We start from the raw sequence: 26864 nt of genomic DNA, 5'->3' as shown, positions 1-26864 counted from the left end.
GTAGCAGTGTCTGTATATAAGTATACAATTAAGGTGCTCGTGGTTACAGTGTCGTCTTATACCAGTATCCTGAACTTTGCCTCAAAGGGCACAAGGCTTCTCGTAAGGTTATGGTAGTGCTCGATGTACTGGGCACACATAAGCGCCTTGTAGACTTTGCCAATGAGAGGCATTTGAATGGTTAGTGAATTAACCAAAGATATCCTGTGCCTACGTGGGCACCTAAATGGTTGGCCGAAATAATGTTTGTTGTAACGGGCTATTCACGGCTATGCCTTGGTGGGCGCCTAAACCACATATATTTTTTCTAATGATTTTTTAACGATTTCCCATACACGATTTAGAGACAGCCTCTTCTCTCTCCTTTCGTATTTATCTACTTAGGGTTATCCCCTGTGCTGTCACTTTATATAGGACCAACCCCTTTAATATATGAGTACTATAAGCCCTCCTCTTCCACACAGTCATATTGCTGTGACAAGTGATGTCCCGAACAGTTCGCTGGCGAATAGTTCCTGGCGAACATCGCATGTTCGCGTTCGCCACGGATGGCGAACATATGCGATGTTCGGGCCGCCCCCTATTTGTCATCATTGAGTAAACTTTGACCCTGTACCTCACAGTCAGCAGACACATTCCAGCCAATCAGCAGCAGACCCTCCCTCCCAGACACTCCCACCTCCTGGACAGCATCCATTTTAGATTCATTTGGAAACTGCATACATTTTTTTACATTTATTTTTTATTTATTTATTTATTTATTTTTTAAAATTTGTATTTATTTATTTATTTTTATTTTTTAAATTCTTTATTTTTGTAGTGCATGGAGGTATAACAAATGAGCCTGTGGTACCCCTACGGCATTCCTCATGCTTTTCAAGTAACACTTGTAACAATAGGGTATATGTTAATACCCTAGTCTGCGCGGAGCCCTCCATGGGTGAAGATGGATTAATTTTTTTTGCGCTCGGGTTAGGGCCCCCACCCGCCGCGCAGTAGGTCGTCTCTCCCCCATTATTCTTTTATAGGGCCCCCACCCGCAGCTCAGGAGCCATGTTACTCTGTATATAGAGGGAGCCATGTTTACACGGTATATAGAGGGGAGCCATGTTACTCTGAATATAGAGGGAGCCATGTTACTCTGTATAAAGAGGGAGCCATGTTTAAACGGTATATAGAGGGGAGCCATGTTACTCTGTATATAGAGGGAGCCATGATTACACGATATATAGAGGGGAGCCAAGTTACACTGTATATAGAGGGAGCCATGTTACTCTGTATATAGAGGGAGCCATGTTTACACGGTATATAGAGGGGAGCCATGTTACACTGTATATAGAGGGGAGCCATGTTACTCTGTATATAGAGGGAGCCATGTTACTCTGTATATAGAGGGGAGCCATGTTTACACTGTATATAGAGGGGAGCCATGTTACTCTGTATATAGAGAGGAGCCATGTTTACACTGTATATAGAGGGAGCCATGTTACTCTGTATAAAGAGAGGAGCCATGTTTACACTGTATATAGAGGGGAGCCATGCTACTCTGTATATAGAGGGGAGCCATGTTACACTGTATATAGAGGGAGCCATTTTACTCTGTATATAGAGGGAGCCATGTTTACTCTGTATATAGAGGGAGCCATGTTACTATCTGAGGTGGTTAACTATGATTGGTCCTGGCATGTTTGTTAGTCTGGCCAGCATGGTTGTCTGGCATTAATAAAAGTAGCATGTTTCAACTATATTAGTAATTAGACTAGTTTGCACTAAAACATGGAAGACATCCTAGTATGAATCGTGATCAACCGCTGACAGAGACTATGCATTGCGACATGTATATGATGTGGAAAGGTTAACTGTTATGACTGTCTATAGACGAAGTGGCTTTAGCTGCACCTTAAGGATCACCAGTCCGTGGGTGCTGTATCTCTGCGACTGCTATTCAGGAGCCATAGATTGCCGGGTATTGTTGCCAATGTTATTCAGGAGCCATAGATTGCCGGGTATTGTTGCCAATGCTATTCAGGAGCCATAGATTGCCGGGAATTGTTGCCAATGCTATTCGGTGGGTGAGTCCTGTAGCCTCCTGGACTGTTTGCGGTTGTTTGCGGTGCGTTAAACGGGGAGTTTGGTCTGTCACTGTGAAGCGGGCGTAACCCTTACACTACCTGATCGATACAACATCATACCTGATGTTTTAAAGCACGTTATTCCAAACAATTTAGGAATGTTAGGTGATTTATGCCCTTTATGGATTAAAACCAGACTCTGCATCAACTGTGTAATTTTCCATGGGAGTTTTGCCATGGATCCCCCTCTGGCATGCCACAGTCCAGGTGTTAGTCCCCTTGAAACAACTTTTCCATCACTATTGTGGCCAGAAAGAGTCCCTGTGGGTTTTAAAATTCGCCTGCCTATTGAAGTCTATGGCGGTTCGCCGGGTTTGCCCGTTCGCGAACATTTGCGGGAATTCGCGTTCGCCGTTCGCGAACTGCAAATTTTATGTTCGCGACATCACTAGCTGTGACCCATCTCTGACACCTCTCACTCATGATTGAGATGTTCAGCTAGGTAATCCTAAGCCACTTCCCGGTTTCAGGTGAGATCAGTGCAGCAGCTGATTTCCTGTGCTTTACCTGTCCGGTATAAAAGGTTTCAAAGAATTATAGTCAACACCTTTCTGGAACGTCCCTTAACCCCTTAAGGACCAAACTTCTGGAATAAAAGGGAATTATGACATGTCACACATGACATGTGTCCTTAAGGGGTTAAAGGAACACTACAGGCTACAGAATGGGCATGTTTTACATTGTACAGTTAAAACAACAGGGGCATGGAATCCGAACTACTTTATTGAGATGAAGTGGTTTGAATGCCTATAGTGTCTTTTTAATTCGCTTTTACAGTCACACGAAGATTAAATTTTTTTGGAACTTCTTCCATGTGTCCAATCTAGTTCCTTCCATATGTCTAAATTCAGTGAACCCTGAAATAAGTCTAATGCTCATTTCTCTACTAATTAATATAATTTTTCTTCTGGTCAAAGTAAAGTCCATTTTCAGAGCTTTTAAACATGTAATAGGAGGACCAAGCTGAAGTGGTAGAGGTTAACACAGTGAGGGAGTTTAAGCATGCGTGGGATAGTGATAAGGCTATCCTAGTAATAAGATAAGGCCAGGGACTAATGAAAGTATTTAGTAAATTGGACAGACTAGATGGGCCAAATGATTCTTATCTGCCGTCAGATTCTATGTTTCTACCCTAAAGAGGTTGGCTTGCCCACTAAATATGGCCTATAATTGAGCCTATGTTGACTTTACACTAGAAACAATGATATTACAAAAGTGTCTTTCATTAAAGGAGATCTGTCACCTACCAAAAAGTGAGTGTTTTATCAAGATAAAATTATTAAATAAATCTTAAATACTCACATCCCTGGGTTGAAATGTCACTGAAAGTGAAATGACATCATTAGATAAAGTAGGAAAACATATTTTTGAATTACTCTAAGTTCATAGTATTAGAATTTCACTAAAAGTAAAAAAAAAGACGAAGTAGGGACCTGACAAAACTTTACAAAATGCAGATATTTTACCATTGCGTTTTGTCTTTTCCCCAAGCAGTCACTAATGACAGCTGTGAAAAAATATGGCATTGTCTGTGGAGACCCGGAGTTCACTGGATCCTCCATGGACATCAGTGGTATACTCTCAAGCATGTGCGAGAGTACAGCAGTGACATGGGCTCAGAGCAGATAAAGCACCAGGAGAAGAGGTTCCAATGGATGGTCATTCAAAAGCCAAACCAGGAACTGTTATCATCCATATACAGAAACTTGGCTGCAACCGAACCAAGGGCCAGCACCAAGTCCTTAAATACAAAGAAACAAAGAAAGAATGCCTTCACCAGATAGTCATGGCAGTGCTCATAAGGAACAACTTGAGATAAGCATAACTTACATTAACCCGCACCCCAGAGCCACCGCATTGCATGTGGTAATGTCACAATCGGAAGTTTTTACAAACTATGCAAAGAACCCAGAAGGTCACAGAGCTGCTTTAACCCCTTAAGGACACATGACATGTGGGACATGTCATGATTCCCTTTTATTTCAGAAGTTTGGTCCTTAAGGGGTTAAAAGGTGGGACAAGGAGGGTGGTGGGGCCTGACAACCAAGATGGCCGAACATGTTCTTTGAGAGCTCCGCCTGAACTGAGCTTAATTTAGGCTTTAATTACCAAAAATCATGTCACTTGTCCAAAGGTGGTTACTTGCTGAACTGAGTGGGAACCTGAGGAAACTCATTCTAAATCAGTTAGCCGTGTTATCGCTGTCGGAACATGTGGCCTTGCAAGAGCTGCGGCCTGGAGACCAGAGGAGGCTGCCGATTCCCTGACACGGGATACACTCTGCACAACTACTCACCTGATCCCCGCAGCCCCCCACCCCCTTTGGACCAGTGGGGGATATCCCGGTCCCCACTGGGGAAGCTTACCAGTCTGCAACCGCAAAATCACCCACAGAAACAAAGCCCTTGTGGCAAAACCACCACTACCCTCTCAGGAGAACTTTGAGGTCCAGAGATGGAGAGAGAGCTTTGAGGCTCGATTTGATAAAAATGTGCCTGGAGTTTTGGAGGTGCATCTCCCACCTCCTTCCCTCCCATGCTTCACCGGCTCAACCGGAGACAGTGGAAAAAGCTGAGACAGCGAACCACCGAGCCTGCAGTGCACAGAGGGCTCAACTGGAGGTACATCCAACAAGCTGACTAACTAAATGGAGTGCTCTTCATCCTTCTTACCGCCAGGAAGAGACGGAGGGTACACAGATATGTGACGCTAGCTCCCCATCAAACTCGGGCTCCCACAGATGATGTACCCAGGAACGGCGGATCTGGTATAGATCCAGGGCCGGATTAACATAGGGGCTGATGGAGCTGCAGCTCCAGGCCCAGGCCCATGGAATAGGCCCATTGGTTTTAAAAAAAAAAAAACAAAAAAAAAAAAAATTTTTTTTTTAAATTTTTTTTTTTTACACACTACTCTTAGGGTTGCCAGGTATTTCTCATGTATTTCTTTGGGTTGCCAGGTATTTCTCAGAAGTATTTCTCAGGTATTTGAGGCTGCCTAGCCGGTGCCGGTATTGCAGTAATACCGGCAATACAAATGTCTGTCTCAGTATAAACATAGATTATTCTGCAATACCAGCGCCGACCAGTAGGGGTCGCTGTTTGTGTGGAGAGAGGCAGTGATAAGAAGTTACGGCATCTCCCTACCTGCCTCTCTCTACTCACTGATCCGCGGGGAGCAGTTCTGCACAGAGAGTCCAGACAGCAGCTCCGAGACATGGGGACGCTGAGACATTGGGACACTGGGGAACATGGGGACCCTGAGCATGGACGTCCGCAGGAATTTTTCCGGGGGGAGGGGGGACATAATTGTAATGACACCCATGCTTGGCCCCTTTTTGACAGTGTCATGAAAGGGAAGGAGCATAGTCATTTTCACATAAAGCAAGGATGAATAGCGTTTTCACAACTATGGTGTCAGGAATATATGTTTGTATTCCTTACACTATAGTGTTCCTTTCATCAAATTACAGGAACATTCTGGTCACCATAACAACTTTATCTAAATGAAAATGCTGTGGTGCAAGGAGGCCCCTGGGTGCTCTTTCTTTGAAGGGGTGAAACCGCTCTCAAATGGTTTACCCCCAAAGGCTTCCTTCAGCTCCAGATCTCCAGGTCGCTCAGTGGTATTCGACTTCTGAAACAGAGTGTCAGGAAGTGCAGATTGACATTGGGCATGGGTGCAGCTGATTGGCTAGAGTGGTCAGCTGACACTCTAAGCCAATCGCTAGTTCCTGATTCATAAAAATGTTTTACGTTTTTATGAATGGGGAGCTACTGATTGGCTTAGAGTGCTAGCTGACCCATCTAGCCAATCAGCGGCACCCCTACCCAGCGACCCTCTGTGTTTCCTGACACTCCGTAAATAAAAGTGAACACATTAACACTGATATTGTTTGTTTTTACCTGGGGAGATGAGAAGGTCCAAAGTTTCCCTGCCAGGCCCAGGTACCAATGCCTTATGATGTGGTGTCCAGAATGAAGTGCTCCAATCTCATTTTCTTCTCCTTCATTTGACACAGTCTTCTTTGCCTTCTAAGGCTCCTTCTGCTCCTTTACCTTTCTGCTACTTTCTGCTTATTTTGCTCCCTTCTGCTCTCTTTCTGATCCCTTTCTGCTCCTTGATGGCCCTTCCTGCTTCTTGCAGACCCTTCCTGCTTCTTTCGGCCCCTTCCAGCTTCTTGCAGCCCCTTGCTGATCCTTTCTGTTCCTTCTGATTCTTCCTGCCCCTTCCTGCTCCTTGCTGCCCCTTCCTGCTCCTTGCTGCCTCTTCCTACTCCATGCTGCCCCTTCCTACTCCATGCTGCCCCTTCCTGCTCCTTGCAGACCCTTCCTGCTCCTTGCAGACCCTTCCTGCTCCTTGCAGACCCTTTCTACTCCTTGCTGACTCCTCCTGCTCCTTGCTGACCCCTCCTGCTCCTTGCTGCCTCTTCCTACTCCTTGCTGCCCCTTCCTACTCCTTGCTGCCTCTTCCTACTCCTTGCTGCCTCTTCCTACTCCTTGCTGCCTCTTCCTACTCCTTGTTGCCTCTTCCTACTCCTTGCTGCCTCTTCCTACTCCTTGCTGACCCCTCTTGCTCCTTGCAGACCCTTCCTACTCCTTGCAGACCGTCCCTACCCCTTCCTGCTGCCCCTTCCTATTCCTTGCTGACCCCTCCTGCCTCTTGCAGACCCTTTCTACTCCTTGCTGACCCCTCCTGCTCCTTGCTGCTCCTTCTACTTTACCCTCCTGCTCCTTGAAAACCTTTCGACCCCTTCCTGCTTCTTGCTGCCCCTTTCTGTAGCTTCCTGCCTTTCTCCATTCACATCGCCACCTACTGGCCAGCGCTGGTATTGCACTGTATTCTCACACTAAAACGAAAAATAGCAGCACAAGCTGAAAAATCCGGGGGGGCCAAGTACCTCCCCTTTACCCCCCCCATTCGGACGCCCATGACCCTGAGACACTAGGGACATAGTGGCCCCATGTCTCCCAGTGGCCCTTAGTCTGTGTCCCCATGTCTCCCAGCCACTGTCCCTAGTGTCTCAGTGTCCCCATGTCTCCCAGTGTCCCTATGTCTCTAAGTGTCCCCTAGTGTCCTAGTGACATCAGGACACTAGGAGACATGAGGACACAGACTCTAAGGGACACTGGGAGACATGGGGATACAAACACTAGGGGACACTGGGCGACATGGGGACACTGAGAGGCACGGAGACACAGGGAGACATGGGGACACTGGGCGACTTTGAGACATAGGAGACATGGCAGTGTCCCCATGTCTCCCAGCCAGTGTCCCTAGTATCTCAGTATCGCCATGTGTCCCTGGTGTCTCTCAGTGTCTGTAGTGTGCCAGTGTCCCTAGTGTCTCAGTGTTCCCTAGACTCCCAAAGTCCCCTAGTCTCCCAATGTCTCTGTGTCCCCATGTCTCCTAGTGTCTCAGTGTCCCCTAGTATAAAAGAAAAAATCTCATGCACTCACTGTGATAGATTTCGGCAGGTTTATTGGACACCGCAACGTTTCGACCTGTACCCAGGTCTTTATCAAGTCTCCAATGTCCCCTATGTATCAGTGTCCCCTATGTATCAGTGTCTCAGTGCCCCATGTCTCTCTGTGCCCATAGTGTCTCTGTGCCCGTAGTGTCTCTGTGCCCGTAGTGTCTCTGTGCCCGTAGTGTCTCCGTGTCCCCTAGTATAAAATAAAAAAATCTCAGGCACTCACTGTGATAGCTTTAAGCAGGTTTATTGGACACCGCAACATTTTGACCTGTACCCAGGTTTTTATCAAGTCTCCAGTGTCCCCTATATATCACAGTATCTCAGTGCCCCATGTCTCCCTGTGTCCCCTCGTGTCTGTCACCCAGTGTCCCCAAGAGTCTCAGATTTCCCAGGTCTCCCAGTGTTCCCTAGTATCTGTGTCCCCATGTCTCCCAGTGTCCCAATGTCTCTCAATGTCCCCTAGTGACATGGGGACACTGGGAGACATGAGGACACAAACACTAAGGGACTGGGAGACATAGGGACACAGACATTCCCCCTTTTTGTGTATGTTCGCCCTTTCGGACGTTCTGGTTATGTGATTTGTGTCAGTAGCCCACCCTTTTACCGCATCCATAGACTTCCTGCTTTACTGGACACTGCTGTTAGGGGGTATGGGTTTACTTGAAAGATGAAAGCATGAGATTAGCAAAGGGTATGAGTTTCCCTACAGCATCATCTCCATCAGATACATGACGCTTAGGAGGTAGGACTGTTTTAGTGTTTTTGGTCAATAAGATTTTGTAATTAGGCCCATCATAATTATCAGCACCAGGCCCACTGGGCTCTTAATCCGGCCCTGTATAGATCACAGGCATGGGTCATGGTGGTCAGATCCAGAGGTGGACTGCATATGGCCAGGGTATCAGATGAACCTCTTATGGCTCAACCTGTACAACAATGACCATCCCGTAGAGCAGGGTTCCTATGTTTTTCTCCTCTGTTTCTGATTTCTGTTTTCTAGTTTCTCCCCTAATCCTTTTTGTACAATGCCTAGTACCCAGTAGCATCAATGCTACCATGTTTTATCTGACAGTCTAGCCTGACTGATTTCTTAAACCCCTTAAACTCTCCTTCTGAGAGGCTGGCCCTGCCTGTGAGTTACAAACTCTTTCCTATCTAGACATGTAGGCCTAGCCAACCTAAGCAACTGTAATATTATGCTCTGACACTCAGCGACTTGGAAGTATCCACTTTGATAATATATTTTAAAAATGGTGCCAAATAAATAGAATAAAACAAAAGAAATACACTCACAATTTCCTGGAGCTAAAATTGTAGCTCCAACTTGAACACCTGGATGGAACAACCCCCACCTATGGATATAGTTTGGTTCTTGGCGGGGATTGTTTCGCCCAGGCGTTCAAGTTGGAGCTACAATTTTAGCTCCAGGAAATTGTGAGTGTATTTCTTTGGTTTTATTCTATTTATTTGGACAGTGACATACTACACTATATATTTTCCCATTTTTTCTTTATTTCCCTGCTTTTATATATATTTTTTTAAGGACACTTTAGGCACTGCACCACTCCTTGTACTTTCATCTGTTTGCGGACGGGACGAGAAACCCCGGCTCCGTTGATTTAGCTGCCATTTGGACTGTTCCAGTTATTGCTTAGTGCTGAATACCCTTTAGCTTTTTCAATTCTTTGCATATATTACATCTGTTGTCAGGGCGCCTAAAAGGTGAAGAATGCTTTCCCCTCCCTCCCAACAGCGTTCCCTCCTGCCTCCCTCAACTACTTATATGGCATTAAAAAAATATATATCATTTTAATTCTGCTCCATCACACCTCCTTTCGCTGGATCATAGCAACGCGCATGTGTTCCCCTGGGGCACTGTAATAGGAATAGTCGTGTTTTGTTCTCCTCTGACGCTCCTCTAATGGCTGTCTGAGGCACAGGTATTAGCGGCACTTGCAATGAAAACATTGCCATTACTGTTGAACGGAGGGAACATGGCACTGAGATGAACTCGTCTAGGTGGCTATAGTGTCCCTTTAATTGTTTCACTATATTTGAGAGAAATATAAGACCACATTATTTTTTTTTATATCTTTTGAAATGCAGTAAGATATTTGCCACGTGCATACATACAATTATACAGAAACACGTGCCTATTGTACACAGTAACACATTGCCTTTCATTTATGTTGGAAATTACAGCTGTGGAAAAAAAATATTCTTTCTGGATAAATCAAAAAAAGCATACATGAACCTATTCATCACATTTCACTGTAAGAGATTTTAATTCCACGCCTCTTCCTCCAACCTTTCACCTAATTCATTTTTTATTTGCTTTTTTTTTTTTTTGTGTGTGTGTGTGTGAAAAAAATAAAATAAAAAATTACAATGTAAATTTTCTACTCAATCCATAAATATCAAGCTGAAAAAATATAGTTGTGCTTTCAGTTTGGTCAGGAGCCCCATGCGGCACCCTAGCAATTTATTGCACAATACCGCAGATTAAGGCTTCATGGGGTAGAATGCATTATGGATCAAAGAAGCCAGCATGTGTCCTCCATTTTGAAACTGTTCGCTTATTACCATTTCTTCAGTCTGAATGCTCACTCCCACTCACTCAGAGTGGTACCGCAAAAATATGTTCTTAGACTTCTTACTTGATTCCGAGCAAAGAATTCGAACATATGTAGCATTAAATATTTTGCTTACAGTACTATTTCTGGCCAATCTATTTCTGATGGCTTTGTTCTTCATGTTTTTGAATAGAATTCACGCCGTTTACCTGGCCACATATCACAGCTTGTGGATAGGTAAAAGTATTTTGCAGCTTTTTATTCGGAAAAACATGCTATTGCAATTAAAAAAATGGATTCTGTAACATTCAATCTTCTCACAATTGGATTTTTTTTTTTACAGCTATGCTGTGCAGTAAAGGTTATCTTTAGTACCTACAATTATACTTTGTATTTTGCTAGTATTGTTCATTTTGAAAGAGCGAATGTAGTACTTGTCAATGTTGGTAGGTCTGTCGACATTTGTACAAGTCTTAAACTATGAAGTGATCAATTTTTTAACTGTGTGCTGAGCAGACCGAAAGAGTTATTTTGTGTGAAAGTTTTATTAGCAATGTCAAAAGAATTGGAAGTGTACACAAAAATTTTCCTTCGGTTATTTCATTTTTATCCGTTTCGCATACTGTTTGTTCATGTCCAATCAATATGTTTTTTTTGTTAAAGAAAATATGTTTCCATCTTGCAGTTGCTATCATAGGAGTCCGATAAGTCAGTCGTTAGTGACCAGATACATGGTCATTAGGTTGTTACCCAAATATATAAACACATCAGTGAATTTAAATGTAGCTATTGATCTGTCAAAGCTTCACAATAACACCCAAATATGATGAAGAACTTGGTTCTGGTTATATGTTATCACCTCAAAGTGTTTATCCCACCATCTACATCAAATTACCAGCGTTTTGATACGATCTAAGTTAATTTGATCAAAATAAAGGATTATTGCGGAACTGTCTTTTTAAAAATGTAATATTTTCAGTTTTCCTTTCCTTATGCTCCTTGTATCTTAATAATTACACTCCACTCTTTGCTACTTGCCTGCTGTTATATTTCTTATCTTTATTTGTTATCCTTTTCTTTCCCCTTCATGGCAATGGTGTTCCCTGATGGCAGCTGCCTTTTTCTGCAGGATAATGCACCCTACCGCACTGCAAACATTGTTCAGTAATGGTTTGAGGAACATGACATAAAGTTCAAGGAGTTACCTCGGACCCCAAACTCTCCAGATCTCAATCAGATTCATCATCTGTGAGATGTGCTGGAACACGATACTACACGATAATGCACAGGCAGGTGGTTTTAAAGGGGTACTGTCACCCACCCTGAAAAAATGAGCATTTCATAAAGATAGAATCTTTATACAAATATTAATTTTGACTGCGTTGGAATTTCACTGAACGTAAGGACTACATTGTCTCTGTATTCTCCTCCACCTGACTTTCTTAGACTCAGAGCAGAGTCTAAGTTTCAATCCCGACAGCCGTCACCAATGTCGGCTGTAGGGTCTTGGCTATGTTTATGGAAAATCCCATGGTATTAAGGCATCCTCCATAGACCTCAATGCTGTAGTATTTTTCATACGCGAGAGTACAGAACAAGATATCTGTGCCGATGAGGAACATGCTCAGGTAAGTAAATCTCACCCTTACCTACCCCCCTCCCCCCCCCGGCCATCGTATCCCGAATTCGAATTTCCCCAGTCAGTGACAGTGCCGCTTTAATGTTGTGGCTGATCACTGTAAATGCACCTTGGGCCAGACACTGTTTGAGTTTAAAGGAGCACTATAGTGCCAAGAAAACAAACTCGTTTTCCTGGCACTATAGGGTCATTAGGGTCATTAGGTCCCACCAACTCTCAGGGCCCCCCTCCTGCTGGGCAGAAGGGGTTAAAACTTACCTTTCTCCAGCGCCGGGCTCTCTCGGCACTGGGGAACTCTCCTCTCCCTGCCTACGTCAGATCCGAATGCGCATGCACGGCGCATGCACTCAATGCTTTCCTATCGACGTCCAGCATCTTCTCACTGTGATTTTCACAGTGAGAATCGCTGAAGAGGCCTCTAGTGACCGTCAGATGGATAGCCACAAGAGGCTGGATCAACCCTCAGTGTAGGCTGCATTTTCAGCTGCAGGGTTAAAACTAGAGGGACCTGGCACCCAGACCACTTCATTGAGCTGAAGTGGTCTGGGTGCCTATAGTGGTCCTTAGGAATTACTACTGCTACTTAGGAATTAATTAAGTAGTCAACAACTGCTTGCAAATTAGTCTGATTTTGCAAACAAGCTTTCACAAAAAATGAACCAACACTAAATACATATTTACATAGTTACATAGCTGAAAAGAGACTTGCGTCCATCAAGTTCAGCCTTCCTCACATTTGTTTTTTGCTGTTGATCCAAAAGAAGGCAAAAAAAAACAGATTGAAGCACAATTTTGCAACAAGCTAGGGAAAAAAATCCTTCTTGACCCCAGAATGGCAGTCAGATTTATCCTTGGATCAAGCAGTTATTACCCTACATTGAAAGATTATATCCTTGAATATTCTGTTTTTGCAAGTATGCATCTAGTAGCTGTTTGAACATCTGTATGGACTCTGATAAAACCACTTCTTCAGGCGGAGAATTCCACATCCTGATTGTTCTTATAGTAAAAAAACCTTTTCTTTGCCTTAGACAAAATCTTCTTTCTTCCAGTCTTAACGCATGGCCTCGTGTCCTATGTAAAGTCCGGTTTGTGAATAGATTTCCACACAATGGTTTGTATTGGCCCCGAATATATTTGTATAATGTTATCATATCCCCTCTCAGGCAACGTTTTTCTAAACTAAATAGGTTTAAATTTGTTAACCGTTCTTCATAGCTGATCTGTTCCATTCCTTTTTTTAATTTTGTAGCCCGCCTCTGCACTTTTTCTAGTGCCATAATATCCTTCTTTAGAACAGGTGCCCAAAATTGCACAGCATATTCAATATGTGGTCTTACCAGTGATTTATAAAGAGGCAAAATGATATCATCGTCCCGAGAATGAATGCCCTTTTTCATGCATGACAATACCTTACTGGCCTTGGCCACTGCTGATTGACATTGAAATCAACACTAAATCCAGACTTTTGAACATTATAATAATAATGTGGGGATATGACTATTTGGTCATATGATGGAGTTTTCCAGATACGTGTGTGACATAGAGATACATAGGCAAGTAACTGTGGATTTGGTCACACTTATTAACTTTGTAATACAAGGTTGCACACATGGGAGAGTCCGTAAGAGTCAGAATGTACCTGAGGATTCATTTGGTTCCTTTGGTGATTGTCCCACAATTATGCATCAGTTGTGCCAATTTATGAATCTCTCTTATGGTTTCCATTTCTCCAAGTGACTTCTTATTAATATTGGCTCTGTCTCATATTCTGATAGGCCTGACCCATTTCTTCCCAGTTATTCTAATTTAAAGCATATCTATTCTACAATTCCCATTTTATCAAATAAACCTCTACGTTTAAAAGTAATGCACAAAGTATTATGAAACTCCTAAAAGACGATATGGTAAAACAGTGGGGTTTGAATCCTAAAAGCGGGACACATGGGAGGAATATTGCAATTTTACTTTCGAGATTTTTTTATCCTGCAATATTATACGTACCTCATATCACTGTTTGTAACTGAAGTCAAATAAAACGACTTGTTCTTACGTCTTTTCCTACAGGTGCTGAACCTTTTCCTGGCGTTGCTGCTCAGCTCTTTTAGCTCCGATAATTTGTCTGCCCCTGACGAAGACGGTGAGATGAACAACCTACAGATTGCCATTGCTCGAATCCAAAAGGGGATTTCATTTGCCAAACGTTTCATCTTGGATTTATTTTGCAACTTGTTCAGCAAACCGAACAAAGCTGGGGAAACATTTATTACTAGCCTTTCTGGAAAGAACAGGAACATTAATAATTTCAATATGCATAACCACATTAGCAGGGTGGACAGTGTAAAGGAGAAAGATGAGTACCCAGAAGGGAATGGAACAAACGGTGGGATTGCCAAAAACGGGGAAAAATACGTGGTAAGCGAAAGCGATGATTACATGATGAACCCTCGACTTTCCGTCTGCGTTCCAATTGCTTTGGGCGAATCAGATGTTGAATATCATGAGGAGGATGAACAGAGTATCTTCACAGATGTTGAAATCAGCAAAGATGTAAGTTAGACCCGTTACATCTTAGAAAAGCAAAAGTTGCAAAACATAATAATGTATATGCTTGGCAGGAGATTTTATATTTTTTTTGTACAATTAGATGAGAAATGGCAAAAAACATCTGGTAGGCCAGAGTTTTAGTTCCCTTATCTAGAGAGCACAGGCATGGTAGATAATTGCAATATATTCAGAGGACAAGTCTTCTTTGTGATGGTTTGAAAGGTAACAAGTTTGCTCCAGAATTGAGTGGTGATCTTTAAATTGGATTTAGAAGTGATTCCATATTGCATAGAACTGACAAGGTTAGGCAAATGCAACACTGCTTTTTTATTTTATATAGATTGTGTTTAGGCAAAATTTTATGTTTTTTTTCAATTATCAGAAGCTGTATTTAAGTTGGTCCCATGTGTATTTCCAATTTGTAGAATCTATGATTTGATGAAATTCATTGTTTTCCTTCCAACATGTGGCAAGCGGATTTGTATGGGTAGAAAATCCCCCTGATATCACCCTTAATCATCTTCCACTATTTTCTAACATGTACCTGCACTACACTTTTATCAGGTGTGCTTAGAAGAGGGACACTTGAAAAAATATCAGGGATGGCAGATTTAGCATTATTTGCAAGGATGCTGCTTCTAAAGATGTATACCATTGTAATTTTGTTGAGTACTGGATATAAATATTCAAATGGCATTCCAGTTTTGATAACTGAGTTGTGTTTGTCGGCTGTCCAGACCAATGTTCAGTTTTTTCACTGTTAGAATTACGTTCTAGTGCACATCTGTCACTTTTCATCCACCAACAGGTGGGATTATTGGTGTTCTGAGTGTAGGGCTGGCCACGATCTTACACAATCGACTCATAGCAAGACAAAACTTCAGTGTGACATCACCAAACAAGGCTGCCTTGGTAAATGTCTCCTCTAATGTATCATTAGTGCTGCTACATACTTGTCTAGGAAAAAAAAATAAAAATGGTATACAGTGACTGAGTAATTTATCAGTGTAGACACAGTCTATGGGTTTTAGATTGGGCAGGCTATGGGTTTTGGATTGGGCAGTCTATGGGTTTTGGATTGAGCAGACTATAGGTTTTGGATTAGATAGTCTATGAGGTTTGGATTGGGCAGTATATGGGTTTTGGTTTTGGCAGTGGATTGGGCAGTCTGTAGGTTTTGGTTTTGGCAGTCTATGGGTTTTTGGATTGTGCAGTCTATGAGTTTTGGATTGGGCAGTATATACATTTTGGATTGGGCAGCCTATGAGTTTTGGATTGGGCAGCCTATGAGTTTTGTTTTGGCAGTCTATGAGTTTTGGATTGGGCAGCCTATGAGTTTTGGATTGGGCAGTCTATGAGTTTTGGATTGGTCAGTCTTTGAGGTTTGGATTGGGCAGTCTATGAGTTTTGGATTGGGCAGCCTATGAGTTTTGGATTGGGCAGTCTATGAGTTTTGTTTTGGCAGTCTATGCGTTTTGGATTGGGAAGTCTATGAGTTTTGGATTGGTCAGTCTTTGAGGTTTGGATTGGGTAATCTATGGGTTTTGGATTGTTGCAGCCTATGAGTTTTGGATTGGGCCGTCCATGAGTTTTGTTTTGGCAGTCTATGAGATTTGGATTGGGCAGTCTATGGGTTTTGGATTGGGCAGACTATCAGTTTTGGATTGGGCAGTCTATAGGTTTTGGTTTTGTCAGTCTATGAGTTTTGGATTGGGCAGTTTATCAGTTTATGAGCAGTCTATAGGTTTTGGCAGTCTGAGTTTTGGATTGTTTACATATAACCTAGAAACCCAAAATGTTCCTCTCTATGTTCTATGACATTACAATGTTTATAGTCATATGTTGTATGCTGCCCACAAATAGGCCATTCATTTATACTTGCCCTGCAGTTCGTAACCCTCAGATGTGTATTGAGTACAGTAATACATTGGAAACAAATTTCCTTGTGCAGTGCCCACTTTGCAACTGGAGATATTTCACTCTTTCAAATGAATTTGAGATTGAGGTTTTACTGCATTAGTTGAGAACTTTATTTCTATTCAAGACGTCAGCAGAATTGTAAAAATTGGAGTTTAATTATTGAAGCCACATGTTTGAAATGACCTGGTATATTTATCGCTCGAAAATCGAAATCTGCTGGCTATGTTCTAGATTAAAATCTACTAGAAATGTGTTTGTTTCTCACTATTATCATTGCTAGATTGGCAGTTTCTCGATTTCCCTTTTCCGTCTCAGGATGCCTAAATTGTATTATGGCGATGGCAAGGAGACAGAGCCTAACATAGTCTATATTATTTCAGTGCTCTGTAACCCCTTTCATCACTCTGAGCCAGCAAGTGTTCTGAGTTGTAGTCTGAAAGCCTAGCAGTGTGCGTTGGTGGACGAATGCAAGTAATGGGATTCGATTTCTTAATTAGTGCCATTGTAACAGCTTTATCATTTCATTTTTAAATTTGTGTGTTTATTTAATTTAACCCCGAAAAAAATATATAAAATAATCTGTATACAGACTGTTATGTTACAAAATATTCTTGCATTCCATAGGAATTCCAAGGTCTGACAGAATGTTTTCCCTGCTGTTTATACCCACACTAACTTGTGTTGTATACTCTGCTTGAGAATTAAGAGATGATTATTATCATTTCTCATATCTCCCAACTGTCCGTTGTCCATTTTTTCTAGGAGCTACATATTGTTGGTGTGTCTGAGTGTGTAACAGAGCTCCACAGCAATAATACTCCCAGTAATGTGTCTGAGTGTATAACAGAGCTCCACAGCAATAATACTCCCAGTAATGTGTCTGAGTGTATAACAGAGCTCCACAGCAATAATACTCCCAGTAATGTGTCTGAGTGTATAACAGAGCTCCACAGCAATAATACTCCCAGTAATGTGTCTGAGTGTATAACAGAGCTCCACAGCAATAACACTCCCAGTAATGTGTCTGAGTGTATAACAGAGCTCCACAGCAATAATACTCCCAGTAATGTGTCTGAGTGTATAACAGAGCTCCACAGCAATAACACTCCCAGTAATGTGTCTGAGTGTATAACAGAGCTCCACAGCAATAACACTCCCAGTAATGTGTCTGAGTGTATAACAGAGCTCCACAGCAATAATACTCCCAGTAATGTGTCTGAGTGTATAACAGAGCTCCACAGAAATAATACTCCCAGTAATGTGTCTGAGTGTATAACTGAGCTCCCCAGCAATAATACTCCCAGTAATGTGTCTGAGTGTATAACAGAGCTCCACAGCAATAATACTCCCAGTAATGTGTCTGAGTGTATAACAGAGCTCCACAACAATAATACTCCAGTAATGTGTCTGAGTGTATAACAGAGCTCCACAGCAATAATACTCCCAGTAATGTGTCTGAGTGTATAACAGAGCTCCACAGCAATGATACTCCCAGTAATGTGTGTGTGTATAACAGAGCTCCACAGCAATAATACTCCCAGTAATGTGTCTGTGTATAACAGAGCTCCACAGCAATAATACTCCCAGTAATGTGTCTGAGTGTATAACAGAGCTCCACAGCAATAATACTCCCAGTAATGTGCCTGAGTGTATAACAGAGCTCCACAGTAATAATACTCCCAGTAATGTGTCTGAGTGTATAACAGAGCTCCACAGCAATAATACTCCCAGTAATGTGTCTGAGTGTATAACAGAGCTCCACAGTAATAATACTCCCAGTAACGTGTCTGAGTGTATAACAGAGCTCCACAGCAATAATACTCCCAGTAATGTGTCTGGGTGTATAACAGAGCTCCACAGTAATAATACTCCCAGTAACGTGTCTGAGTGTATAACAGAGCTCCACAGCAATAATACTCCCAGTAATGTGTCTGAGTGTATAACAGAGCTCCACAGCAATAATACTCCCAGTAATGTGTCTGAGTGTATAACAGAGCTCCACAGCAATAATACTCCCAGTAATGTGTCTGAGTGTATAACAGAGCTCCACAGCAATAATACTCCCAGTAATGTGTCTGAGTGTATAACAGAGCTCCACAGCAATAACACTCCCAGTAATGTGTCTGAGTGTATAACAGAGCTCCACAGCAATAATACTCCCAGTAATGTGTCTGAGTGTATAACAGAGCTCCACAGCAATAACACTCCCAGTAATGTGTCTGAGTGTATAACAGAGCTCCACAGCAATAACACTCCCAGTAATGTGTCTGAGTGTATAACAGAGCTCCACAGCAATAATACTCCCAGTAATGTGTCTGAGTGTATAACAGAGCTCCACAGAAATAATACTCCCAGTAATGTGTCTGAGTGTATAACTGAGCTCCCCAGCAATAATACTCCCAGTAATGTGTCTGAGTGTATAACAGAGCTCCACAGCAATAATACTCCCAGTAATGTGTCTGAGTGTATAACAGAGCTCCACAACAATAATACTCCCAGTAATGTGTCTGAGTGTATAACAGAGCTCCACAACAATAATACTCCAGTAATGTGTCTGAGTGTATAACAGAGCTCCACAGCAATAATACTCCCAGTAATGTGTCTGAGTGTATAACAGAGCTCCACAGCAATGATACTCCCAGTAATGTGTGTGTGTATAACAGAGCTCCACAGCAATAATACTCCCAGTAATGTGTCTGTGTATAACAGAGCTCCACAGCAATAATACTCCCAGTAATGTGTCTGAGTGTATAACAGAGCTCCACAGCAATAATACTCCCAGTAATGTGCCTGAGTGTATAACAGAGCTCCACAGTAATAATACTCCCAGTAATGTGTCTGAGTGTATAACAGAGCTCCACAGCAATAATACTCCCAGTAATGTGTCTGAGTGTATAACAGAGCTCCACAGTAATAATACTCCCAGTAACGTGTCTGAGTGTATAACAGAGCTCCACAGCAATAATACTCCCAGTAATGTGTCTGGGTGTATAACAGAGCTCCACAGTAATAATACTCCCAGTAACGTGTCTGAGTGTATAACAGAGCTCCACAGCAATAATACTCCCAGTAATGTGTCTGAGTGTATAACAGAGCTCCACAGCAATAATACTCCCAGTAATGTGTCTGAGTGTATAACAGAGCTCCACAGCAATAATACTCCCAGTAATGTGTCTGAGTGTATAACAGAGCTCCACAGCAATAATACTCCCAGTAATGTGTGTGTGTATAACAGAGCTCCACAGCAATAATACTCCCAGTAATGTGTCTGTGTATAACAGAGCTCCACAGCAATAATACTCCCAGTAATGTGTCTGAGTGTATAACAGAGCTCCACAGCAATAATACTCCCAGTAATGTGTCTGAGTGTATAACAGAGCTCCACAGCAATAATACTCCCAGTAATGTGCCTGAGTGTATAACAGAGCTCCACAGTAATAATACTCCCAGTAACGTGTCTGAGTGTATAACAGAGCTCCACAGCAATAATACTCCCAGTAACGTGTCTGGGTGTATAACAGAGCTCCACAGTAATAATACTCCCAGTAACGTGTCTGAGTGTATAACAGAGCTCCACAGCAATAATACTCCCAGTAATGTGTCTGAGTGTATAACAGAGCTCCACAGAAATAATACTCCCAGTAATGTGTCTGAGTGTATAACAGAGCTCCACAGCAATAATACTCCCAGTAATGTGTCTGAGTGTATAACAGAGCTCCACAGCAATAATACTCCCAGTAATGTGTGTGTGTATAACAGAGCTCCACAGCAATAATACTCCCAGTAATGTGTCTGTGTATAACAGAGCTCCACAGCAATAATACTCCCAGTAATGTGTCTGTGTATAACAGAGCTCCACAGCAATAATACTCCCAGTAATGTGCCTGAGTGTATAACAGAGCTCCACAGTAATAATACTCCCAGTAATGTGTCTGAGTGTATAACAGAGCTCCACAGCAATAATACTCCCAGTAATGTGTCTGAGTGTATAACAGAGCTCCACAGTAATAATACTCCCAGTAACGTGTCTGAGTGTATAACAGAGCTCCACAGCAATAATACTCCCAGTAATGTGTCTGGGTGTATAACAGAGCTCCACAGTAATAATACTCCCAGTAACGTGTCTGAGTGTATAACAGAGCTCCACAGCAATAATACTCCCAGTAATGTGTCTGAGTGTATAACAGAGCTCCACAGCAATAATACTCCCAGTAATGTGTCTGAGTGTATAACAGAGCTCCACAGCAATAATACTCCCAGTAATGTGTCTGAGTGTATAACAGAGCTCCACAGCAATAATACTCCCAGTAATGTGTGTGTGTATAACAGAGCTCCACAGCAATAATACTCCCAGTAATGTGTCTGTGTATAACAGAGCTCCACAGCAATAATACTCCCAGTAATGTGTCTGAGTGTATAACAGAGCTCCACAGCAATAATACTCCCAGTAATGTGTCTGAGTGTATAACAGAGCTCCACAGCAATAATACTCCCAGTAATGTGCCTGAGTGTATAACAGAGCTCCACAGTAATAATACTCCCAGTAACGTGTCTGAATGTATAACAGAGCTCCACAGCAATAATACTCCCAGTAACGTGTCTGGGTGTATAACAGAGCTCCACAGTAATAATACTCCCAGTAACGTGTCTGAGTGTATAACAGAGCTCCACAGCAATAATACTCCCAGTAATGTGTCTGAGTGTATAACAGAGCTCCACAGCAATAATACTCCCAGTAATGTGTCTGAGTGTATAACAGAGCTCCACAGCAATAATACTCCCAGTAATGTGTCTGAGTGTATAACAGAGCTCCACAGCAATAATACTCCCAGTAATGTGTGTGTGTATAACAGAGCTCCACAGCAATAATACTCCCAGTAATGTGTATGTGTATAACAGAGCTCCACAGCAATAATACTCCCAGTAATGTGTCTGTGTATAACAGAGCTCCACAGCAATAATACTCCCAGTAATGTGCTGAGTGTATAACAGAGCTCCACAGCAATAATACTCCCAGTAATGTGTCTGAGTGTATAACAGAGCTCCACAGCAATAATACTCCCAGTAATGTGTCTGAGTGTATAACAGAGCTCCACAGTAATAATACTCCCAGTAACGTGTCTGAGTGTATAACAGAGCTCCACAGCAATAATACTCCCAGTAATGTGTCTGGGTGTATAACAGAGCTCCACAGTAATAATACTCCCAGTAACGTGTCTGAGTGTATAACAGAGCTCCACAGCAATAATACTCCCAGTAATGTGTCTGAGTGTATAACAGAGCTCCACAGCAATAATACTCCCAGTAATGTGTCTGAGTGTATAACAGAGCTCCACAGCAATAATACTCCCAGTAATGTGTCTGAGTGTATAACAGAGCTCCACAGCAATAATACTCCCAGTAATGTGTGTGTGTATAACAGAGCTCCACAGCAATAATACTCCCAGTAATGTGTCTGTGTATAACAGAGCTCCACAGCAATAATACTCCCAGTAATGTGTCTGTGTATAACAGAGCTCCACAGCAATAATACTCCCAGTAATGTGTCTGAGTGTATAACAGAGCTCCACAGCAATAATACTCCCAGTAATGTGTCTGAGTGTATAACAGAGCTCCACAGTAATAATACTCCCAGTAACGTGTCTGAGTGTATAACAGAGCTCCACAGCAATAATACTCCCAGTAATGTGTCTGAGTGTATAACAGAGCTCCACAGTAATAATACTCCCAGTAACGTGTCTGAGTGTATAACAGAGCTCCACAGCAATAATACTCCCAGTAATGTGTCTGAGTGTATAACAGAGCTCCACAGCAATAATACTCCCAGTAATGTGTGTGTGTATAACAGAGCTCCACAGCAATAATACTCCCAGTAATGTGTCTGTGTATAACAGAGCTCCACAGCAATAATACTCCCAGTAATGTGTCTGTGTATAACAGAGCTCCACAGCAATAATACTCCCAGTAATGTGTCTGAGTGTATAACAGAGCTCCACAGTAATAATACTCCCAGTAACGTGTCTGAGTGTATAACAGAGCTCCACAGCAATAATACTCCCAGTAATGTGTCTGAGTGTATAACAGAGCTCCACAGTAATAATACTCCCAGTAACGTGTCTGAGTGTATAACAGAGCTCCACAGCAATAATACTCCCAGTAATGTGTCTGAGTGTATAACAGAGCTCCACAGTAATAATACTCCCAGTAACGTGTCTGAGTGTATAACAGAGCTCCACAGCAACAATACTCCCAGTAATGTATCTGAGTGTATACCAGAGCTCCACAGCAATAATACTCCCAGTAATGTGTCTGAGTGTATAACAGAGCTCCACAGCAATAATACTCCCAGTAATGTGTCTGAGTGTATAACAGAGCTCCACAGCAATAATACTCCCAGTAATGTGTCTGAGTGTATAACAGAGCTCCACAGCAATATTACTCCCAGTAATGTGTCTGAGTGTATAACAGAGCTCCACAGCAATAATACTCCCAGTAATGTGCCTGAGTGTATAACAGAGCTCCACAGTAATAATACTCCCAGTAATGTGTCTGAGTGTATAACAGAGCTCCACAGCAATAATACTCCCAGTAATGTGTCTGAGTGTATAACAGAGCTCCACAGTAATAATACTCCCAGTAACGTGTCTGAGTGTATAACAGAGCTCCACAGCAATAATACTCCCAGTAATGTGTCTGAGTGTATAACAGAGCTCCACAGTAATAATACTCCCAGTAACGTGTCTGAGTGTATAACAGAGCTCCACAGCAATAATACTCCCAGTAATGTGTCTGAGTGTATAACAGAGCTCCACAGTAATAATACTCCCAGTAACGTGTCTGAGTGTATAACAGAGCTCCACAGCAACAATACTCCCAGTAATGTATCTGAGTGTATACCAGAGCTCCACAGCAATAATACTCCCAGTAATGTGTCTGAGTGTATAACAGAGCTCCACAGCAATAATACTCCCAGTAATGTGTCTGAGTGTATAACAGAGCTCCACAGCAATAATACTCCCAGTAATGTGTCTGAGTGTATAACAGAGCTCCACAGCAATAATACTCCCAGTAATGTGTCTGAGTGTATAACAGAGCTCCACAGCAATAATACTCCCAGTAATGTGACTGAGTGTATAACAGAGCTCCACAGCAATAATACTCCCAGTAATGTGTCTGAGTGTATAACAGAGCTCCACAGCAATAATACTCCCAGTAATGTGTCTTTAGACTACAATAAATGTGTTTTGAAATCAGTCTGTGTATGACATTTTAGTTGAAATTTTTTTTAAAGTCATCTAAAAAATTGAGTGTCCCTTTCTGTCCATTTGAAATATTGGGAGGTAAGCTATCTGCAGTATGATTTTTTCAAGTTTGTCTTCTTACAGAGAGTTTTTGTCAGAGGTCAGCAAACCTTCTTAAATAGACACTATAGACACCCAGACCACTTCTTCTCATTAAAAGCTGCTCTGTCCTTCACCCTTTAACCTTGCAGATGAAAACCTTACAGTTTTAGAGAAACCAAAAGGTTTTGATTGCATGGTTAAGACGGCCTTTAGCGGCAGTCTACCAGACTTCCACTAGAGGAGCAGATTTTTTTACTGTGGCTAAAGAAACAGATATTTGACATGTTTGTGTTTAAAAAAATATGTATTAGCAAAAGTTCTGGAATTATGTTTAATGTTATTGATCTGATATCACACCATTGATCATAAATAGAGGCTAATTTATACAGCCCAGTAAGTAAGCTCACTAGCTTGAAGTAAATGAGAGACTATAGATTTAGGTCAACAAGTAGCACATTGCCCAGAACAGTTCTGCATGAAAGCTGTCTGAGACACGTCTAGGAGGTTCAAGATCCAAGACACCAGAAGTCCCAGGTTCAGTTGCCTGTTCCCTTCCCGTCTACCTTTGTTTACCATCTCTTCCCACCACATTTCCCTCCCTGCTACTGAGGCTTCTATTATGACCTTCTTTACCTCTAATGATGAGTCTCTTTCCCCCAACTCATTCTTCCTCTCTACTAATGTGTCTACTGTAACGGATCACCTGGCACCCCGACTGAGTACCTCCGTTAAAGGATGCTCCTAGTGCTTCCTGAGGACTCCAAGCACTCTGGCAGACACCATAATCACCGAATCCAAGAAACCTTTAAAGTCTCCCAAGCGTATGAATGCTGTAGACCATTGAATAGGAACCATACGAATAGGCTTGTACCCCTAGCAGTCAACTGGAACAGCATACAATAAATCCTTCCCCCAATAATGAGACGACACATCACTTTGAGGTTAAAACAGGAACTCTGGACTGGCTCATCCAGCCTGGCTTTTATTCACAAACAGGTACATACAGGACACTCCCAGGGGGAGGATGATATTGACCAATCACATGGATGTACCTCCCACACATTTCCTCCCCTTAGATTACCACTTAACCCAATTATACAGTACACACTTTTCCCCAATTCCTGGATGTACCCCAAAAACAGGGGGTACACCTTTAAATCCAGCATCGCTGGATAGCCCTTATTCAGGGGGACAACATATCCAAAATTCAAGTAATTCGGATGAATAGTTCGTGAGATATGGGGTTCCAAAGATTTGACCGACCGCATGGGTAAAGTATCCGAAAACAGTTCCATGCATTTTGGCCCTGCGGTCGGTCACAAACAAGGGAATGAAAACAGGCGAATTGCCTGTGTTATAGAGCCTGGAGAGGGTTTGAATGAATTCCCTTGTTTATGGGGCTCTTTCTACCGAACGGCGGGTCATTCGGTAGTTTCCATACGAATTTCTGGAAGTATGGAGGTCTCAGCGGTGTTTGCCTAGTCAAGTGTCCGATTTTAGTTCCAGACACTCGACGGCAAAACACCGCTGTTCGGTAGTTTAAGATGGCCGCCGCCACGTGTTTGTTTCCCGAATGGCGGCCACCCAGAGGACAAAGACTACATTACACTGATTGCCAATTACCCGTTTGCAACATTGTTGCAAACTGTAATTGGAGGCACACTTATTCCTGGGTGGTCTGGTTGTTCGGTAGTTTCACTCAATATAATGAATGGAGTGATTCTACCGAACAATCAGGTGAATGCTGCATACATATCACCCAGGCTAAACTTAACACATGAATACATATACAATATTACAGGCAGCACACTAGAACATGCTTCACAGTCTTAAAGGGACAGTAGTCCCAAAAGTCCCAATGTGTCCATAGATGCTGTTAAAAGGGCCAGTAGCAGCAATTTACAGTACAATATGCCCAAATATAAATCTTTAAGTGTACCAATTTTCCAGGGGCCATAGTCAGCAGGTAAGAGGCAGGCAGCCAGGCCCCTCCAATGTCCAGTGGCGAGGTGGGTTCCGCCACATTTCTCCCCTTTCCCATTTAGACTATCCAGACTCCAGACCTCCAGTCGGTCTGGGGCTCTGATAGTCGGCTGGCTGTCCTTACAGGGGGTAGTTGTCCAGATGGCCCCCTGCCACTCGTGTCCAGTTGTAAGTCCAAGGCTTGGGGAAAAAGTAACCAGGGTGTCCTCTCCCCTGGTTGAACACAGCTGTTGTTGGGGAAAAACGACTGTCTCCCCTTCCGATATTTTGTCTGGCTGTTGTGGACTAGGACCGACTGTCCCTATCCCCAGTGGTGTAGGTGCAGAGACTACGGTCCCATCTGCACGGTTGTGGGGTTTACTGTCTCCCCTTGGTGTGCTAAGCTGCCGCTGGGGAGAGGGGATGACAAACTCCTCTCCCTGAACCGTAGACTGCCGCTGGGGAGCAAGGACGGCTCCTTCAGCTCCCTGTAACTTGGGCACAGAGACCACGGTCCCATCTGTGCTGTTGTGGGGCTTACTGTCTCCCCTTGGTGAGCTGTGCTGCCGCTGGGGAGAGGGAATAACAACCTCCTCTCCCTGAACCGTAGACTGCCGCTGGGGAGCAAGGACATCTCGTTCAGCTCCCTGTAGCTTGGGCACAGAGACCACGGTCCCATCTGTGCTGGTGTGGGGCTTACTGTCTCCCCTTGGTGTGTTAGGCTGCCGCTGGGGAGGGAGGACGCTGCTCTCCTCTCCCTGCACTTTACTGATCCGCCGCTGGGGAGAGGTGGTAGCAAGCTCCTCTCCCCTACATACTTCTATACTCTGTGGAGGGAGACCGACTGTCTCTACTCCCAATACAGTGTCCTGCTGCTGGGGAAAGGAGACTGGGCTCTCTCTTCCCTGCTGGACACTCTGCCGCCGGGGAATGCAGACTGGGCTCCCAATTCCCAACAAATCACACTGCCACTGGGGAGGGAGGACGGCCCCTTCAGCTCCCTGTAACTTGGGCACAGAGACCACGGTCCCATCTGTGCTGGTGTGGGGCTTACGGTCTCCCCCTGGTACATTAAGCTGCCGCTGGGGAGAGGTGGTAACCAGCTCCTCTCCCATTAGAACACTCTGCCCATTGATGATCCGCCGCTGGGGAGAGGTGGTAACAATCTCCTCTCCCATTAGAACACTCTGCCCATTGATGATCTGCCGCTGGGGAGAGGAGGTAACAATCTCCTCTCCCATGCCTACTTTCAGTCTTTGTGGAGGGAGA

The 26864-nt window shown here is 43.1% G+C and overlaps 1 protein-coding gene across 3 annotated transcripts in view; it reads left to right on the top strand.

Annotated features, from left to right (window-relative positions):
• Positions 1-26864, top strand: part of LOC134609180 (sodium channel protein type 4 subunit alpha-like) — a 362813-nt gene that overhangs the window by 221034 nt on the left and 114915 nt on the right. For all 3 annotated transcript variants that reach the window (XM_063452713.1, XM_063452712.1, XM_063452711.1), the window contains one exon: positions 13891-14373. In XM_063452713.1, the coding sequence (XP_063308783.1) occupies positions 13891-14373 (483 nt within the window). The remainder of the gene's footprint in view (positions 1-13890; positions 14374-26864) is intronic.

Source organism: Pelobates fuscus, chromosome 4, assembly GCF_036172605.1.
Source record: "Pelobates fuscus isolate aPelFus1 chromosome 4, aPelFus1.pri, whole genome shotgun sequence".
Taxonomy (NCBI): Eukaryota; Metazoa; Chordata; class Amphibia; order Anura; family Pelobatidae; genus Pelobates; species Pelobates fuscus.
Note: the sequence above shows the minus strand (reverse complement) of the source record. Positions and strands in the feature narration are given on the sequence as shown.